Source organism: Leptinotarsa decemlineata, unplaced genomic scaffold (genome assembly GCF_025532065.1).
Source record: "Leptinotarsa decemlineata unplaced genomic scaffold, Ldec_3_MD MMD2_tig00026358_RagTag_RagTag, whole genome shotgun sequence".
NCBI lineage: Eukaryota > Metazoa > Arthropoda > Insecta > Coleoptera > Chrysomelidae > Leptinotarsa > Leptinotarsa decemlineata.
The window spans coordinates 7053504-7075005 of record NW_027412703.1 but is presented as its reverse complement, the minus strand read 5'-3'; the positions used below and the strand labels follow the sequence as shown (position 1 = coordinate 7075005).

General features: G+C 36.3%; 1 protein-coding gene across 3 annotated transcripts in view; it reads left to right on the top strand.

Annotated features, from left to right (window-relative positions):
* The window catches only part of LOC111514379 (uncharacterized), a 71248-nt gene that overhangs the window by 45873 nt on the left and 3873 nt on the right, over nucleotides 1-21502 (top strand). For all 3 annotated transcript variants that reach the window (XR_012467939.1, XM_074184807.1, XM_074184806.1), the window contains exons 3-5: nucleotides 1387-1489; nucleotides 1550-1674; nucleotides 19111-19401. Coding sequence is in view for 2 of the 3 variants with exons in the window: in XM_074184807.1 (XP_074040908.1) it covers nucleotides 1387-1489; nucleotides 1550-1674; nucleotides 19111-19401 (519 nt within the window). In the remaining variant the exon portion in view is untranslated. The remainder of the gene's footprint in view (nucleotides 1-1386; nucleotides 1490-1549; nucleotides 1675-19110; nucleotides 19402-21502) is intronic.

The window sequence follows — 21502 nt, the reverse complement described above, 5'->3', positions numbered from 1 at the left end:
GAGTGTGTTATACATCGCTTTTTATGTTAAATCTGTAGAGGTCAAGTCGCATTACATTAGGAGGGGACATTAAATCTATAAAGTATTCAAGAAACACTTAATTGTGAGATTTTCACTACACAGTTTTACCAAAGCGCAACACGTGTTTGTCTATACAATAACGTATTCAGTCGTGTCTTTACTCATAGACTGGGAGCCCGTGACAGAAATTTTGACCCCATTTTTTACCGTCTTCCTTTTTCAGAGAACATATTTATAGCCACAAGCAACAGTATTATGCGTTAAACGAATTTTTTTCCATGTTACACATGCTCAAACATTAACTCTAGTTTGCATTAAAAAAATGCTTCTTTGACCAACATTTTACCATCTGCCATTCATGCAACCGGAAGGCTAGGTTACGCAACCCACAAAAAAATAATTGGCAGACGGTTACATGGTGTTCTGGCTAAAGCATGAATTTTTTATTCAACAAAAAAATGGTTAACTAAAATCAATTTTGTACCGTCGACCAAGTACATCGTAGACTAACAGTAGCATGAAATGAACAAATTTTCTCTCTCAAGGCAGACGGTTCTATTGATTTATGATTCACTCGTATTGAACAATTCATATCACGATTTATATTTTCTGTTGTGAATACCATAAAGAATGTTTTTTGTAGGTTAACTAATAGTCAATTAAACGAGCATCATTTATAAAAATCATTGCCACAAATGCTTGCTCTGGTAACAGCATTTTTTTTTCATTATCTTATTTGAGAATATTAGTGTCATCAGCATTTGGACATGAGTACACCATGTCATTGATAAAAATTATAAAGAGAACAAGTCCCAAGATTGATCCTTGAGGGACACCAGTATTTACCATTTTTTCTGTTGATCTATTCCCACCTAATACTACAATTTGTTGCCTTTCTCTGAGATATGACAAAAAAAAGCAAAAAAAACAAATAAAACATAACGGCATCCGAGAGTACCTCAAAAATATGGTCGGCAGTCAACCTATTAATGGATCCTGTATAATTTATATATATATATATATATATATATATATATATATATATATATATATATATATATATATATATATATATATATATTATATATATATATATATATATATATATATATATATATATATATATATATATATATATATATATATATATATATATATATATATATATGTCATCGAAATTTCGGTTCCGTGAAATTCTGTTAAAGCACATTTTCAAAAATATTGTCGAGAATTCAAACGTCACCGTCTAGAAGTATATAATTTGGTGAATAGTAATATTAAAGAAGCAATAACATTCATCTACAGCTATTCGATCATCAATATACAATTTTTCAAATGTTTTATATGAACTTTTATGATTTACAGAATACGGACGATCTTGTAAAGACATAGGTTGCCCCAGTAATCAAAAATGTGTTATGGAGACCGATCCATGCAGCTATTACCAAAGACAAGGGGAATGTGGATCGTGAGTATAGCTGCGAATAATTTTTTTTTTTTAAGTAAAATACATCTTCTTTGTGAAAAGGTATCCAACGTGTAAGATGGACACAAATTCGGCTGCCAGAACGTGTGCGACTTACGTGTGTCCCCCTACAAAAGTATGTAAAATGGATGGTAATACACCTAAATGTGTAGATGACCATAGCCAAGGTAAGTTATTTTCGAAATAATGAATAAAAAATCGAAAAAGCTTTAGCTATATTGATGGGCCGTAGTCCACAGCATCATCAAACTCTTCTAATTGATCTCTACTGAAATCTGACTCCGAGATTTTTATAATGCAAATTTTGCCATAAAACTTTTATCACAAAATTTCAACATGTAGAGAGAGTCGAACAAAAATATACATAATATACATTCAATATAACACAATTATGGTACTTTTCTCGGTAGGCATTCCAAAAAATGATCTAAGAGGTTCAGATGGTAACTTGATTTCATGTTTAGATGAAATAATGAATAGGTTTTGGTGAAAATCATCTCAGTTTTTATTCATCAAACAATACTTGTCATCCTTAACATGTGACAGACTTGGCTATTTCAAAACATGATATATAACATCTTTCCCTCTATTTTATAGAATGTTCAAATATATTCTGTTTGACCTTTCATATTCAGTTTGTCCAGGCATTTTTTGAAGATTCTTATTGTACTTCGTTTTCACTATTCACTGCAAGGATGATCCATAACCCCATTTGCTTATGAAAAGGAAATCGGCAATCCTTCTTTTTTTTTCTTTCAATGAAATCAGGATGTTGGGTACCAAAGCTCACATTTGTTGTTGAATATATATTATAATAAAAATATGCCCAATTTTGTTCTCATAACGTCACAACCCATTTTTTATAATCTCTATGGTTGTTTGCACCGTCCGTTCAGCTTGACCGATGGATGACGTATGTAACGGTACAATTCTAGATTATTTCGCAGGAAAACTTGAAACTTGTGTTAATATGCAAATTATTACCTGTTGTTCGAGCCATTTGGAATGCACATCAACAAGAATGAGAAAATAATAGCTTTCTTATCAGGGCCGTACCCAGAGGGGGGGGGGGTTAGAGGGGTCAGAACCCCCCCCCGAAATATCCCAAATACTGCGTCCTTTTTCATAATTTGAGGGCATATTTTATTTTTAAATATATTCAAAACTTTCTGATGAAAAACGCACAAATTTTTGGAATCTAATAACAATAATCTCACTAATAAATCAGTACCCCCAGTTCTACTTCTGTCTGATGGTGTCATCCACCATCGCCTAATTTTTTTTATTTTTCTTTTTTCAATAAACTACTAATCAATAAAAAAACTGTATTGATTGTAACCAACTCCAGACATTTTCTCGAGAATATTTGGTACGCTTTGAGCACGCAAGCATTCCCAACGATTTAAGTTTGCAAATTATGGCCTGAGCGCTCATAACTTGAGCATTCTTCATCATTTTTAAAATCTATGATTGCAAGTGAATTTGTTATAAGTCTCTGTTTTCTGGAAAGCGTGTTCTCCTACACAATTACACTCTGCAAAATCCTACAGTCTCATCTTTGTGATTTAGTGTCAAGTATAGATCATATCGAGAATGTTGTTCAAATCTTTGAAAATTTTCGAACCAACATTGAGGCCCAATTCTCAACAATTTTCAAAACAGTAAAATCAATATTAGACGAGGTTCATGAAGAGATTCGTATACCACGATTGACATCCGTTCAAAGATATCGCAGCAATTTCCAAGCAAACGATCCAGAACAATATTTTCGTATAGCTGTTCCAGTTTTGGACGATTTCATTGGCCAACTGAAAAGTAGATTTGTGGACCACAAAAATATTCTATCCGGCCTATACTGCTTATTACCGTCTGTTTTCTGTGACAAATCACTGGATCTAGAAAACTTGGCTATGTACAAAAATAAAGTTGATCTGAGCTTATTGCAGAGTGAGTATGAACTTTGGAAAAAATTTTGAAGCCAAAGAGATGAATCAGATCGACCATCATGTGCGATTGAAGCTCTTGGAGAGTGCAATGCTGAACTCTACCCAAATATTTTCATGTTATTAAACATTTATGCAACTTTGCCGGTGACATGTACACCAGAGAGATCATTTTCTACGCTGAAGAGGCTTAAATCTTATCTAAGGAACTCCTGTGGCCCGGATCGACTCACTGGATTAGCTCTTATGTCTAATCATAGAGACATTGACATTCCCACCGACAGTCATAAATATTTTTGCAAATAAAAAAAGAAAATTGGACTTTGTTTTGTGAAGAATTTTTCATGTGTAATACATATTCGAAACCTTTATATTTAAAATTTTAATTAAAAAAATCTTATTATTTCCGAGTGTTAACTTATTTAATACCACACCATATCAACAAATGAAAATCATCTTAGAAATCAAGTTACTTCTATCAACACTTCAATTCTTTTTCGCCCACTGCGGGATCGATCATTTCCCTTACTTGATATAGTATCCTGCATTCGGATATGTCATACATATTATATTAACCCCCCCCCCCCGAAATAAAAATCTGCGTACGGCCCTGTTTCTTATAGTCCAGGTTATGCATCTGCTTTCAAGAATGCACTAGACCCTATGGTGGCATAAGCTTAGTTTACTGACACATTTTTCTATTAATTTTTCGATTTAAGAATCAAGTACTGATCAACAAAACTGTGATCATCCATACAATTCCCGTATGTGCTTCCTGTAATATCGGAAAACCGTGTCTTCCAACATTATTCGGAGTAACCACTCGACAACAAAGAGAAATTTGTATAAACTGACAATCCATTTGTTTTAGCCCAAAATAATCTGATCTCATCGGGCAAGCCATGTCTATTTTATGGCCATCCTTTTAGTGTCCATTACAAAATTATTGATAGCCTTTTGTCTTTAACAGTTTCAGCAGCCACTTGCATCAAGTTTGGTTCTAGTGACGATTCTCACATATATATTTCTATAGCTGGAGGTTGTGGAATATTAGGCATTTCCACAAATATTCCATATTTGTAATTATATAATTTGTCACACCAGCTATGATTGCCAAAGCTTCGCGATCATGTTGTGTCGACCGAGATACTGTCGATCTAGATACTGTCGTCCTTTTTCATCAGCATGCCTCAATACTCTACCAACTCCATAAGGGCTTTCACCGCATGTTAAAGACAAATGGTTTTTCTTTATTATAACCAAGGAAGAAGTATTCGAACATAAAATAAAACAACTATTTTTGAAATTATAGAACCGATAGAATCAATGAGTTTTTTTCTTATCTAGATAAGAAAACATGTTTTGTATTATTTTTCATTTTGCTGCTTTGTTTCAATAACTCTTGTTAAATGTGTCTGTTTCATAGTTGTATTTTATATATGTATCTGACTTGTCCAATTGCTTTTTTCAGGCTCATTCTAATGGATCAATAATTTTTTTTTACCGTAGTGTGCGCTGGTCAGGCCCTATCCCCCGAAGCCCCGATACATTCGGAAGGGAGCGCCAGCATTATCAACCAACGACCAGTCCCCACACCGTGAGGAAAGTGATCATTGGGTCCAAGAATCAAGTGTCCTGAGCAAGCGCAGTGAGCCAAGAATGACAGCATTCTGCATCTATCCGGCTAAGATTTCTGCCTCACTGCGGCAAGCCGGTATGATTTTGAGATTTGAGAGTAGGAAGGGCATCATTCCCCCAAGGACTCCAATAATCAGAACATCCATCTTGACAGAGTGGTCTGGATAGAGTCTGCGGAGTTCGAAGAGAAAATCTCGATATTTTATCCGTTTTCCTCCTCTTTTCGGACGATATTCTTCTCGCCAGGAGCTGAAAACTCCACGACAAGTCGTTTTGCTCAGGTGGTCGAGAAGGATTACATCAGGCTTATTAGCTTGTATGAGCCTGATGGTGGAGAATGAATAGTGCCAATAAATTTGGCACTTCTCGTTCCCCACAACGGATTCAATATACTCCAGAGCGTAGGGCAACACCGGTGTCTCGTCAGTACCGTAAGAATGCCGTAGATAGTGATATAGCACTCTTAGGGCCGCTTTATGTTGATGGATATAGGCCGAGACCGCATATGCTGGACATGCTGATAGCAAGTGCATTAGGGTCTCGGGCGCTTCGCGGTAGGCCCTGCACCTCTATACCCATCACGCGACAGCGGTAGACTAAGGTGTTAAAGACACCATCCTGGCAAGCCATGATGAACCACTCAGTTTCCGACTTCAGCCCACTCAACCTGAGGAAAGAGAAAGTCAGGCGGTTTAATATGCCAAGGTCTTGAAGCCAAGGTCTTGAAGCCCAGGTCTTGAAGAAGACCCCATGTATTGTGTTTCCGCAGAAACACAAGGATATTATCATTATTTTTTTTTTCACCGTAGTGTGCGCTGGTCAGGCCCTATCCCCCGAAGCCCCGATACATTCGGGAGGGCGCGCCAGCATTATCAACCAATGACCACTTCCCACACCGTGGGGTAAGTGATCATCGGGTCCGAGAATCAATCCTAAGCAAGCGCAGTGAGCTAAGAATGACAGCCTTCTGCATCTGTACGGCTAAGATTTCTGCCTTAGTGCGGCAAGCCGATATAATTTTAAGACAGAGTAGAGAGGGCATCATTCCACCAAGGACTCCAATAATCAGAACAACCCTCTTGAAAGAGTGATCTGAATAGAGTTTGCGGAGTTCGAAGAGAAAAATCTCGATATTTTATCCGTTTTTGCTCCTCTTTTCTGAAGATATTTGTCTCGCCAGGAGCTGAAAACTCCACGACAAATATCGTTTTGCTCTGGTGGTCGAGAAGGACTACGTCAGGCTTATTAGCTTGTATGAGCCTGAGGGTGGGGAACGAATAGTTCCAATAAATTCGGCACTTCTCGTTTCCCACAACGGATTCAATATCACCCGGAGCATAGGGCAACACCGGTGTCTCGTCAATACCGTAAGAGTGCCGTAGATGGTAATATAGCACTCTTAGGGACGCATTATGTCGATGGATATAGGCCGAAACCGCATATTATTTTTTTTTACTGTAGTGTGCGCTGGTCAGGCCCCATCCCCCGAAGCCCCGATACATTCGGGAGGGCGCGCCAGCATTATCAACCAATGACCACTCCCCACAACCGTGGGGTAAGTGATCATTGGGTCCGAGAATCATGTGCCCTGAGCAAGCGCAGTGAGCCAAGAATGACAGCGTTCTGCATCTGTGCGGCTAAGATTTCTGCCTTATTGCGGCAAGCCGGTATGATTTTAAGATTCGAGAGTGAAGAGGGCATCATTCCACCAAGGACTCCAATAATCAGAACAACCATCTTGACAGTGATCTGGATAAAGTCTGCGGAGTTCGAAGAAAAAATCTCGATATTTTATCCGTTTTTCCTCCTTTTTTCTGACGATATTCGACGACAATATCGTTTTGCTCTGGTGGTCGAGAAGGATTACATCAGGCTTATTAGCTCGTATGAGCCTGAGGGTGAGGAATGAATAGTGCCAATAAATTCGTCACTTCTCGTTCCCCACAACGGATTCAATATACTCATCCAGAGCGTAGGGCAACATCGGTGTCTCGTCAATACCGTAAGAGTGCCGTAGATGGTAATATAGCACTCTTAGGGCTGCGTTATGTCAATGGATATAAGCCGAGACCGCATATGCTGGACATGCTAATAGCAAGTGCATTAGGGTCTCGGGCGTCTCGCGGCAGACCCTGCACCTTGTGTCAGGAACCTCTATACCCATCACGCGACTGCGGTAGACTAAGGTGTTGAAGACACCATCCTGGCAAGCCATGATGACCCCTTAGTTTCCGACTTCAGCTTCCGACTTTATTATTATTATCATTATTCATTGTAGTGAATTAATCCAGCCTCCTAGAATTTCATTCAATTTGCAGTCCATGAAAAATTTGAGGTGAAGTTTTTACACCGAATTGTGTTATAAGTTAGAGCTTCGGTACTGGCCTCATAAACGATCAATTGCTGATAGGCTTGTTTCTGATCTAATCGAGCTTATATTTGTCTCTTTTCCAATGTGGCCAAAACTTGTTGATTGCATAGAACTGGATAAATGTCTTTTAACAAAGATTCGTTTATCAAATCAAAAGGAATTGGATTCGGTTTCAGAGAGTAATATATAATGGAGACCTCCATATTTCACTCCATACACCAATCTGTTGCTTGAAATTTCATTAGCATATATTGTTTGTATCCATAATATTCGATGACAATTCATAATTCTCCTATATAGGGCGAAAAACTTCCATTGGGTAATTTGTTACGCTGATTCATCTGAAATCCGCTGACCACCAGTGATTTTTCTAATGAAATGCTCTCTGAGTTTTTTCATCATATCCGTGAATGCAATTTTACCGACGGATTTCGGTGCAGATAATAAATGAATAAGGACGAAAGTTGAAGCGCCAACACTGAGAAAAATTGCCCTTTTCTTCTCTTCGTTACTGATTGAATTTGCCGCAAGGAAGAATTAGAAACTTTCTATGTCACTGATCCATTTATTCGGCTATCATGGATTGAATTGCTTTATTGACCCTAGAATAGCCATCGTGTTTTTTTTATCGGTATATAATCCCCCTTCCCGCCTTGATACTGTGCCGCCAGTTATTATGTTTGGATAAAATAAACGGTCATCTGAAAAGTGACTTTTTTTATTTATCAAACAATACATGATATAACATAACTTGCAACAGACTTCACTATTTTGAAATATAAAACAGACTTGACTATTACATAATATATAAATTGGCCAGTAGAGCAACTGAAAAGAAAACACAATTTTGGTGAATGGAAAAATATTTTTGTTAACAAAAAAGGTACTGCAATATTTTTTTCTAGTGTTCATACTATACATGTATCAAAAGTCTAATGGACAATGATTTCTACCATGAATGTATTAACTAGGTATCAACGAGGCATTTGCTACTAGTATCAAACCTGCTGTTTCATCATAACGGGCTTGTTTCATGCTATGGAAAATGATACTGGTTTGCTTATAGACTGATCGAGTTAGGGGTATATTATACTTTTCAAGCCTAATCGGTGACAAAATCTCTTTATATTTGCAGAAAAAAGAATAATTCGAAAAGCAAGAATTTAAATTGGCCGCGTGTCTGTTGACCAATAAAATTGATCGTGAAATATAACTTTCGGATGTCAAAGTCCTTTTTTAAAAATTAATTTTATTAACAAAAATTGATGTTAACAGTATGAGAGCAAAATTATAACTGAATTACAAAAGTATTCTTCCCATGAAGATAAGAATGCTTGCACATCAGTTTCCCAGAATCGCGAGATTCTGCTTCAGCATGGTCAGCGGTTCACATGGGAACGGGCGATATAATTCCTCCCCCCGAAGATTCAACGTAGGAGGGTCAGCGAGGAAGTTGAACCCTAGACATCTCGATATCTTGACTTGGTTTGGATGGTCCATTGGTTTTGCACCCTCTGAAGCCAATCTTCTTGTGCAGTAGGTACAAACAGATTGATACTAGGACCAAGTAGATAAACATCGTCCAAAAACTTGGGATATGTGCTACGTCTTTGAAAGATATAATCGGTTCGTTTTCCATTATTGCGGTTTTTATTGAATGAAGTTCGTCCAGGTTCAGGTCATCAAGTTGGATCCCTATTGATTTGGGTGGATCTGGCTTCCCTTCTTCCAAGTCTGGTAAGATGATTGGTTCACTATTGGTAACTTGGTGATCGTTGGTTATGATTTGGTTGCCACAGGATAACTGGCATCCAATTGGAATGTCGAATAGATAACTTCCAGGTAGTAGGTTCTCGATTTCGTTCTGGTTCTGGCACTTGAGTTTGGTAGTTTGTTGAGCCGGTAGGAGGACAACCCATTTGTTTGAGTTGTCTAGTTGTCTAATGGCTGGTCTCGATAAATGTATGACAGTCTGCTTACAAGTGGAGGTGTTCTGGACATTGAGTAGCTGGATTTCGCATGGATTGTCTTCTGTCAGCTCTCTGATGTTGGTGGATGGGCAGATATAGGTTCGATGGGAGATCTCCAAACAAGGATCGCTCAAGAATGCATACAATTTTTCGTTTTTTGACAAATATTTGTTTTGAGGTATAACAGCCTTAAACTGACCCTTAGTTAATATCGGAATAGAAAATAGGTGATAGTAATCGAAATTTGATGGATGGGTAATTGGAATATGCAAGATATAGGTTATTCTGAAATTTGATATATAGCTTTTGAGGCTAATAATTTTTTCATAAAGCAAAGTATTCTCGAAACTTATTTCAATTGGTAGTTGGTCTTTCTCAACAATTTTATTCAATTTTTGCAGTTCTTTGAACAAATCTTTTGTTTTTATAATACTAGGATGAAGAATGTTCAGTCTAGAAAATTGTATTGAGTTTTCAACATCTTGCAAAATTGAATTTATGATTTCAAATGTATTGATTATCTGATTCAAGATGTCTTTAATAAACATAGAGTTTTCTTTATACGTTTGATTTTCAACAATTTTTGCTATTTGATTAATTTTTGATTCCAAAAGCCTTTCGTTATGTTTCACTTGCTGAACTGTACTATTGAACTGATCAATTAATGAGATTGAGAGTGAGTTTTGCTTCTTGATATTCGTTACTAGATTATTTTGATTATCTTGTAATTCTTTGATCAGGCGGTCATATTTTTCACCATCTTTGGAATCTAAATTTCCTGTGATCGACTTGAAAATGGATCCAATTCCGTTTATAAGACCGCGCTTTGTTCTAAGTGGATGTGGTAAAATATTGTTGAGTCTGTCAGTCACCTCCTTTTCCGAAAATTCTAATATTTTTAAATAGTTAGATGTGTCCCATGAGTAGTCTTTGTGACTGCCTACAAGTGTCCTTACATTTTTTGAATGGAATTTCAGTTTATTTACCTCCACGATTATTGGATTTAAATCATAATAATGAATAAGTGAATATGCGTGCGTTTCGACTTTGGCTGTTCCAAGTTTGAGAGGAATAAGTCCTGGATTGTTCTTTAGGTTTTGTTTAGATATATTTTCCTGGAGTCCGAGAGTTCCAGATAATCTGAAAAATTAATCAATTTTTAATGGGAGATGGGTATTTTTTGAGGGGACGTTTTAAATTGTCCATGTGAATTTTTTGTTGGTTTTCTGTAGAAACTGTTTTCATTGTATGATCGACCGTTTTGATTTGAGTTGGTTTTTGAAATTTATTTGCATCCTTCTGCCTAATATGTTTTTTTACGTAAACTTTTTGTTTGGTTTTGAATACAATGGGATCATCGCGTTTTTTATTTTCTCGTTCTACTATCTTTTCCTTTTGCTTTATTAGATCCGAGTTTATTTTGGAATAGAGGAGTTTCGATCGTTCCTTGTGATCATTGGTGTAATCATTTAGTAATTTCCGATCAATATCAATATTGAAAGGATCATTGGTTGAAATGTGACCACTTATGATGTCAATTGGCTTGAGTTTTGTGACCGAATGTATAGAGTGGTTGTATGCCAAAATTGCGTACAACATTTTCATTTTTGGAGGGGTTTTCAAAAATCCTCTAGTGTTGAGTAGACGAATGTGTTCTAGAATGGTAGAATGGAACCGTTCTATCATTCCATTGGATTGAGGATGGTGTGGTGATGTGAAATGAACTTCGACTTTGTGTAAAGCCAGGAGTTCCGAAATGAGAAAGTTATTGAATTCGGTACCGTTGTCAACGATAATTCGTTTGGGGATACCATGATGAGAAAAAAATTGAATGAGGTTGTCGGCTATTTCCGTACCTGTCAAGGAGTTGACTAGGTATGCCTGTGCGTACTTTGAAAAACTGTCTATGATTGTGAGGAATTTTCTACTTTCGATAGTGAATGTATCCATATGTACGATTTCGAAAGGTTTGGTTGCTGTAGGGGTGATGTTGAGCTTCATTTTGATGGGGTTTCGCTCATATTTGCTTTGTTGGCAAATAAGGCATTGATTAATATATGTTTGAATGGTTTCTTTTATGTTCGGCCAGTAATGTTTTTCCTTAATTCTTGCGAAAGTTTCGTCAACACCGCGGTGGTTTGACTTACCTTCATGGTGGTTTTTGATAATTTCTTGAACGTCTTCTTTTTTTGTAACGTCCAGAAGCTTTTTGGTACACCTTTTGAATTTTATAGAGGGCCACTTGAAATATTTTTGAATTGTTGCCGAAAATGGTTCATAAAGTTCGGGGTTTTCAAAATAGACATGGTACTGCACTCCTGGGGCGACATATTCTTTGATAAAATTCAAAATATCGTTTTCTGTATTATTTTGCGATATTTGTACATGAATTCTCATCTTTTTCTCGAACAGAATGGTAGTTTTAGGTTTGGCCGGAGAATGGAGAACTGAGCTTATAATCAACTGATTGAGCCCTAGGTTCACGGCACACTGCGCTATTGGAATTGTTACAACAGGGTTCTGTTCAGCATTTGAGTGAATGGTGTCATCTTCAAGGTTTTCGCGTTCTGGTAGGGGTTCATCTTCTATTTGTTCGATATTAGGTTGCAATGGTGAAGAAATGTCATTTCTTCCATTACCTGTGGAAGGTAATTCATTGTCTTCGTGTATTCTGGGTTCTGGTAGGGGTTCATCTCCTGTACGTTCGGTATCAGGTTGAACTTGTAAAGAAAGATTGTCATTTTCTGTGTGACTTTTCGGAGGTAACTCGTTGTTCGTATTGTTTACATGCATTTCGTTAGGAGGAATCATGATGGGGGAATATTCAGTGTCCAGATTGGGTTCTCCAATCATCAAAATATCGGAAGAGGGTTGATAATCCGGGGTTTCAAGGCAACGACTTACTGGGTTTCCTTGACCACTGAAAGTGACACCTTGATTTGTTAGACGTTGTGATTCGTCTAGTATGTCATCCAATTCCTCCCAAAAGGTTTTGGTGTCCTTAGTGTGGATTTCGACACGGGATAAAGCATCGGCGTTGGTGTTCAACTTGCCTTTTTTGTAGATTATGGTATAATCGTATTCCTCTAGTTTGATCCGCCATCTCAGCAATTTTGAGTTGGGGTCCTTCAGAGAGAATAACCACTGAAGGGGTTTGTGGTCAGTGACTATATTGAACTTTCGTCCAAAGAGATATGGGCGGAAGTATTTGGTAGCCCATACGATCGCGAGAAGCTCTTTCTCAATGACTGAGTAATTTTGCTCAGAGTCATTCAGGGTCCGAGATGCGTATGCAACTGGAAGGTCTTGGCCTATAGGGCCTTGAGAAAGGACAGCTCCTAGGGCGAATTTACTTGCGTCCGTGGTGAGATTAAAAGGTTTAGAAAAGTCGGGGTACTGTAAAATCGGATCATTGATTAACAGATTTTTGCAGGTATTGAAACATTCCAAAAACTCTGCATTATGTTCAATTTTTGCGCCTTTCTTCAGGCATTTGGTTAATGGTTTCGTTAGTCTAGCGAAATTATTGATAAAGCGTCGATAGTAACCTAACAAACCCAAGAATCCTTTGATCTGTTTGGTGGTTTTTGGGACGGGGAAATTTTTGATGGCTGTGATTTTATCTGGATTCGGCTTGACACCTTCGGGAGTCACGACGTGTCCCAGATAGGCTACTTCCTTTCGTAGGAATTCCGATTTATCCAGCTGAATTTTGAAGTTTGAGCTTCTCAGCCTGTTGAAGACAGATTTAAGGCTCTCAAGGTGTTCTTGGAGGGAAGTCGAGAAGATAATAATATCGTCGAGGTATACCAAGCACTTTTCGTTCTGGATACCACGAAGGATATTATCCATTACGCGCTGAAAGGTAGCTGGCGCGTTTTTCAAACCAAATGGCATTCTCAGGTACTCATAATGGCCATGTTCCGTATTGAAAGCTGTTTTTTCAATATCGTCCTCTTCCATTTCAATTTGATGGAAGCCACTGGCCAGGTCGAGTGTTGTGAAATACTGGCATTTTCCCAGTTTGTCCAGAAGATCTGTGATGTTAGGTAAAGGGTATTTGTCATCTATCGTTTTCTCATTGAGCTTGCGATAGTCAACAACAACCCTCCATTTTTGCTTCCCAGAAGCATCGACCTTTTTGGGTACCACCCAAATAGGCGATGACCAAGGAGAATTGCTTGGCCGAATAATTTTCTGGTCGAGCATTTTTTTGATCTGATTTTCGACTTCTTGCTTGTGTATGAATGGGTACCGGTATGATTTTGTATACACCGGTATTTCATCAGATGTTCTAATTTGGTGCTTTACACGGCTCGTAAAAGTCAGCGGGGTATTTTCATAATAAAATATGTCAGAGAATTCTTTGCACAGCGAAAGTATCTTAGATCTTTCCTCGTCATTCAAATGGTCACATCGAATTTTTGAAAAATCTAAATTTTGCTTAGGGGAATCATCAAAATTATGAAAATCGATTTTTTGAATTTCGTTCTTATCAAATTTTTCAACAGCGATTGGTTCTGAAAAATTCAGGGTTACTGGTTTGGTGGTGTTGTTCAAAATTGTAGTGAGAGCTCTACCTTTATTTGCAACAGTAAGACACTCTGGCAATTCACAATTATGGAAGCGTTGGTGAGGTATTATTATTTCACCATTCTGAATTGATGTTTTGACCTGTATCACTTGCTCAGATCTTGGAGCAATCGTAATTAAATTGAGATCGCTTTTTGTTTTTTGAAACTTCAGTTTTATTTTCGCATAAGGAGTGATAAGATAGCCATTACCAAAATCTAGGTTAGCTTGTAAAAGTTTTAAATTGTCAAGACCAATTAATCCTTTGAAAATGTCATGAAATTTGAAAAGGAAAAATTTTAAATGTTTTTGTTGTGGCAAACTGAATAATTTTGAAGCGGGCATAGATGCGCTATATTTATGAGCTGATTTTTGGAAAACTGTGGAAACAATAAACGGGTCGTATTTAATTCGATTTGGAAACAGTTTTTGAGCAATTTCTGGATCTATAAAAGATTTCGTGGAGCCTGAATCAATGAGAAATTTTGCGTCATATTCCGGAAATGTTATATATGATAATTCGCTAGAACTAGAATTATTGAAAGAAATGATTTGCGGAACTAGGTTTGATTGTTCGTGGTTGGCATTTCCTGAAAATTTACCTCGGAATTGTCAAAGTTACTTTCCTGATTTTCATTTTCGCAGTATAGAAATTCGTCATAATGTTCGTTATAATCTTCTTCAGCGTAATATTCGTGTTCGCTATAATTTGGTTCATTTTGAGTGTCACTAACTACCGTATTAAATAATTCCTCTGATATAAAATTTCTTTGGGGTTGGTTTTGAAATGAGTTTGAGGGACCTGATCGATAATTAGGGGCGTTTCTTGTCGAAACACTCATTGGAACTGGTTTATTTGTTTGATATGTATTTCTGGTGGATACACTCATGGGTGTAGGTTTTGTGAAGTTCTGATTCTGATTGGGCCTGAAAACATTTCTGTTTTGAAATGGTTGTCTAAAAACTTGCGCGTTGGTAAAGAATTTTTGGGGTTGGCTTGGTGCTCGTGGCTGAATTGGTATTGGTTGTGAAGGAAATTGATTTTGCTGTCTGAAAAAGTTATTTGGTGTACTATAATTATTGACAGGAGAAGAATTTGGCTGTCTGATCTGAATTGGTGTTCTAGAAGGTTGAAAGTTTGGTCTAAATGTATTCTTATTTGAGAAATTTTGGAAGTAATGTACATTGTCTTCCTGTAAAACAAACTGCAATGCTTCACTGAGAGATTTGGGTTGCATACAACGTATTGTAGTACCCAAGGGTTCCTTGAGCCCAGAAAGAAAGGTTTTCAATGCCAAATTGCTATATAAATCTCTTTTACACCTTTTAGATTCTTGTGTGATTTCGTGAACGTCGATATAATTGCACAATAGGTTCAATATATTTAAACACCTATCATAGAACTGTTGAGGCTTTTCATTAGGGGATTGCCTAAGCATAACCATGTCTCTGTTTAGGCAAGTTTCATCCCTTTGATCGGCAAAGTTTCTGGTTAATGTATCTTTGAGTTCTCTCCAATTTGAAACATTCTGTATATTGGCTACTACTTTAGCATTGCCTGATAATTTTGAAATGAGACAGTTCAGCAAATAAACATTTTGAAAGCTTGTCGGCTCAGCCACATTATAAAAAGTATTAATTATTGAATCACAAACTGCTAGATATCTATTTAAATCATTAGGGTTGCCGTCGAATTCGGGCACACACCTAAGGTATTCTGAGTTGAATTGATTAGCCATTATTATATTTGAACTACTAAAAGAATTAGGCAAAGAAACTGAAGAGTCAGCTGAAGGGTTTTCGTTATTCAAATTTAACTTTCCAAGAATTTGAGATAAGTTATCAATAGACATTTAAAAATTACGACTTACATTAAAATTGTAAGAACTTTGAGCATCCTTTATAAGGTAGACGACTGGTTCCTCGATTTTTGATTTCCAGAAAGACTTCCTTGCGAGACTGGACGATTCTGTTCCACTCCCCGATGATCTGCCTGTTGAGGGTAGCTAAAGGTCCACGATGGATTGGGTTTCTTGAGGTTTGAAGAGCCACTCCTTCACAAACACCTCCACAAGGCAAAACAACAAGTTCGATACCCGATAAATCGTTGAAACGAAAACTGCACGTTCGATACGTTCAATTTCGAGTATCCTACCGACTGCGCCAAATATAACTTTCGGATGTCAAAGTCCTTTTTTAAAAATTAATTTTATTAACAAAAATTGATGTTAACAGTATGAGAGCAAAATTATAACTGAATTACAAAAGTATTCTTCCCATGAAGATAAGAATGCTTGCACATCAGTTTCCCAGAATCGCGAGATTCTGCTTCAGCATGGTCAGCGGTTCACATGGGAACGGGCGATATAATTCGTGTCTAGAGCGGAGTTGCCAAGTGTATTGATTTTTAATATCCAATCACAGATCTGATGATCCAATTTGACAGACGCCATTTTTGTTGTTATTGTTGTCAACTCGGTGTGAATACAACAGTTACAATTATATAATTACAGAACATTTTTTTGTAAAAGGTAGGTCTCGGCGGGTACCTAGTTTGCTACATATTCCGTGTCATAAGTTTACATTCCGAATAATATTTTTCAGTTTATTTTTGGATTGATATGTTCTGGAGTAATTCTACATTTCACTGTACATATTTTTGCTTCTCTTTTCAGTCGCCATACTGCTCCTTGGCCGAGATAAAATAAAAATTAAATCAAAACTTTCCATCCTTCGATAAAAGACAAAGTCTGAAATGAATTTCATATAAATAAAAGTAACCTACTAAATATACCACCTACCGTTTCAATTTTTCATTCTTCATTTCGGTATCAAAGTATTGCAAATTTTTCAAGTAAAATTCATCGATCATTTCAAAATCGACTATTGGTAAGTTGTCGGGAGTCAGCTTTAACAAAACTAGGCTCAACATTCATTTTGAAATTATTTTAACAAAAATACGAAGTTTGTGGAAACCATTGACATTAGAAAGAGCACATTGTCGCATACACTACAGAGGGCGCTGGCTGACTGGATGACAATATGGCTAATATACCAGTAATGTTGAATTTCTTATTTTTTCGTGAGTGGCATGAATACATAATTGATGTATTTTATTAGGGTTCATGAGCATTGGAAAACCATTTGAAAATACTGCTCGTTTGATTCTATTTAGAATTATATTTAGATATAACTTGTACTATATCAGTTATCAAGGCAAATATTATTGTCCATTTTTATGCTCAATTCGTGGATTCGAGCGATCTTATTATTGTATATTTATTTGATTGCTGGCTTTATTCTTAAAAAAATGAATGAATAATTATAGAAAATTTCAATTGATCGTTCATTTTCTCAAGAAAATGGAGTACCCATTTCACAATTTATTGGTTTATTCGGCATTGAAAATATATGTCATATCGGATCCATTCTGCTTGTTTTTGCAACATTGAGTTTCAACTTTTTCTTAGCTGACAGCTCGCGTAGGAACAATTTGTTTTTATCGTGTTTACTTTGTGTATGTTTTGAAAGTGTTTTAGAGATATATTTGAATATTGATATGGTGCATTCTTGTGCTGATTTTAATTGAGCGGAAAGGCACAAGAAAACAGAAAGCGCATTGGTTTATAAGTGAGTTATTTCATATAATGAGTTTTGGTTCCCAAAGGATAAAATGATGAGAGAAAAAATGGGTGAAAGTATTGAAAAGAAAAAACTACAATCCTTCTACTCTTCCAAGACTATAGAAATCATTCAAAAAGTGACTATAAATCAAAGGGGAACGAAAATATTGAATTTGATAACAGAGTTTTTTTATTTCAACTCCAAGTATTCTCCACAGAAAGTATTATCTGGAGTTAATCCTGTTACTGAAAGTATGAAACAAAATTATTTAAATTTTATCATATGATTAATGGTATTACCTCAGAGGCTTTTGTTGAATCGGTTCGAGTACAATCAATTCTGTCTATACTTGACCTCATTCAACCTTCCTCTCAAGTTTTGGAAGATTCAACAGATTACCCAAGTAAGCCTATAACGCTTGAATTTAGTAGCCATATTAGAAAGAGGTATGTATGTAGGCATCGTTTTTTTTTATAATGAATTGCAGTTGTACAGATTGAGGATTGTAGAATAAATTGAATATTTGAAATGATTCTTTAATCCAGTTTGCTATATTTTTTTATTTTCATAACTGTATATTATTAAATAATGCATAAAATCATAGTTTAGGTCAATATTTTGTGATCTATCGACTTTGTGTACTGATTTTAGATATAGAACTTATTTGCAAACAAGATTTTTCGTGTACATTTTATTCCATGTGGAGATTTTTCATTAATTGAAACGTCAACGGGTTCATGTACACTTCCATAATTAAATTGATAATTATAGGCTTCGTAAATTTTACGATTTGGCAATGTTGATTATTTCTATTGTTCCTAATATTGGTCAATCGAACAAGAAGCCGGAATAGGGACGTAACGTCATCACCCTACCACATTCGATTTTTAATAATTAATTACGGGAAAACTACTGTACAAAGCACAATGTTTTTCAATTTGAAATTTCTATCAAGTGAACTATAATCCAAAAATCATGAAACAAGCCCATTAGCATGAACAAAATAAGTTGTTCAAAACTTTGACATTCTGTTCTTATAAATCCGAATCAATTTAGTACAACATGGTTTTAAACAACATTAACATCTCTTATCGTATTGTGACAAATTATTGAATTAACTGTCTTTGAAAAAATTCATTTCCAACAATAATTCAATCATCACAAACTAATGTATTTATTAGAACACTTAGCAACTAACCATTAATTTATTTCCACTATTTGAATTTCTTGTTTAGCCGCTCAATTTATTTTCTGAACTGCCCTGTTGGGTCGGAAAGACGGGCTTATATCGGTAAAGGTCCTTTCGAGAATTCTGTAGTCGGTTCGGTACTAAAGTTTTACTGGCGGTTCCCGACTTCATTCTCTTGAGGTGAGGTCATGTGTTTTTTCGATGAGTCGGCTGGCGTATCGGTCAGAGGCGGCTTCAGATTCGTTACAGTATATTACCCAACGCTTAAATAAAACAATTATTTAATAATTTTTCAGTTGGTCTTGCCGGATATGACACACAAAGTCAGAATGTTATTGGCCAGCAACACTCTGGCGGATCACAACTGTATCCCAGCATACCGAAAGGAGAAACAACGCCCAGACCAAACATTCATCGCCAATCAATGAGTGGAGGATACCAAGGTGGCCAGATAGGATCTGGATATCCGGGACAGCAATATTCAAATAATAGAGGTGGATATCCACAGCAAGCCGGATATCCCCAGCAAGCCGGATATCCCCATCAAGGGGGATACCCACAACAGGGTTATCCACAGGGATATCCAAGTAAGTAAAATGTGCACTGCCAAAATTTTTGAAATCGAACAAATTGTTTTCATGTAATTTGTGATGGAATTGGCCAATGCTAGATGAAAATCCGTAATAGATTATTCAACAATACTTTGTGAGATTGTCACACATTAACAGTGTACTAAACGGCAAAACGTATTTCGGTATAAAATGAATCTGTCAAAAACACATTTCCTACACGAGAACAAAAATACTTCCTCTCGAAACGCGTTTCGTTAACGAAGTTAACATCATCCGGAGATGATCAAGACTACATCTCCCGGCTACCTTGATGTTTTTATATACATGTTGACAGACCTTCACATCATCTAAAAAGGGTCATCAAATGGTTAACTAGTATACCTCTTTATATTTCATAGTTATTGTTCCTAATGTTAATTACTATTTGTTATGATAACCTAATCTTTACCTGTTTTCGACCTTAACCTAATCTTTACCTGTTTTCGACCTTAAGTTAGTTTGTACAAAAGTACACGATTCAAGAGAACAAAATTCGGGCTAATAGGCCGTGATCGAATGGAACCTAAAGTACCAAACATTTCGTCTGTTTCAGTGTTATGGGCGTTGACTGTGACTGGTCAATTGATACTTCCATTCCATTCGACCATGGCCTACTAGTTCCGATTTTATTCTCTTTAAACAACTGAGTGTTGGAAATGGAACCTTTGTCTCTCTCTAGTCCTAACTTATTCCACATTTTTCGATTTCTAAACTTCTAAAAACCTGTTGTCTTGTACCAGTGTCATTCCTCACTTATTACACATTTTTCGATTTCTAAACTTCTGAAAACCTGTTGTCATGTACCAGTCTCATTTCTCACTTACTCAGTAGCCATCATAAGACGTGTTGAGCGACACCAAACTTCACATGAAACCGAATATGTGAGACATGATCCGTGTAGCGAGCTATCGTAGTTCGCTCAGTTTAACCAACATATTCTTTATTACAATCCTCACAGCTTAGTTTGTGATTCCCAGACTTTTTATTTTCCGTCGTCGTGTCTTTTGATTTTCCCAACACTTTTGAAGTGTTCGAGCAGTTCTGGAAGGCACTTTCATATTCAAATTTCAGGAACTTAGGAGCAATCCGTTTGGTGAATTTTGGTTCATATGGGAGAACTATGAATTTTAAGTCTTCGTCTTTATGAAAAGCCCAGGATTTGAGAAAATCTCCAAATTTTCGTTTTATTATTTTATCCACTATGTTTGAAAAATACCCCATGGTTTTTGTTTCTTGCATAATAATTTATTTCTTGATTTCATTTCTTTTTTTGCTCAATAAGAACGTAACCAGTCTATTAACATTCAATTATAGTCAGGTCATTTATTGTTGACGACAATGGTGGGCGCTGTAAAAGATATATCTGAAAGTGTCACTATATTTTTTCTTCTATATACAGGCCGTTTCTTCTATTAGGTGGTAACATTGTTATATTCTAAACCGTAACAGATACGAAGGCGATTAAATGGGAAAGAAGGTAACTGTCATCGGGAACAATACAATGGTCGAAGAAAATTTACGTGGACTCTCGCCCTTCTCGAGTTATACGGGGAAAACCAAAAATGATGTTTTTCGTTTCTTTCGAATAGAATTTTTATTTCGGTGAATATCAAAAAAATGGAAGAGGAAAATGTTATTGTATTCGAAGTGTACTATAACAATGTAATAATACATATTCGATGAAACGTTTCGTGTCAACATGGCCACCATCATTTTTTTTAATACGAACCTGTCTTTTTTATTACAAATACTGATAAAGCGATAAATTCACTTCATAAACATAGTGAATCTGACGATTCTGAACATTTGTTGTATGCAATTACAACAGCAAGGGTTGATTCATTGTTCAGCAGTCAGTGTTTTTGAAAAGACAAATTTTGGCTTTCCACTTTTCCACCTTTATACAAAAAAATATAGGGATCTTCCAAAGAAAGTGAGGAAGCAATCAATTTCAAAATAAAGTCAATTGGAATTGAATCAAAATTACATAACGAATGTACAAACTGAAAAGGAAAAAGTATTTTTTGTATAATTCAATGGTCATTTGAAAGTAGTTGTTCCAAAAGTATTTTTTCTT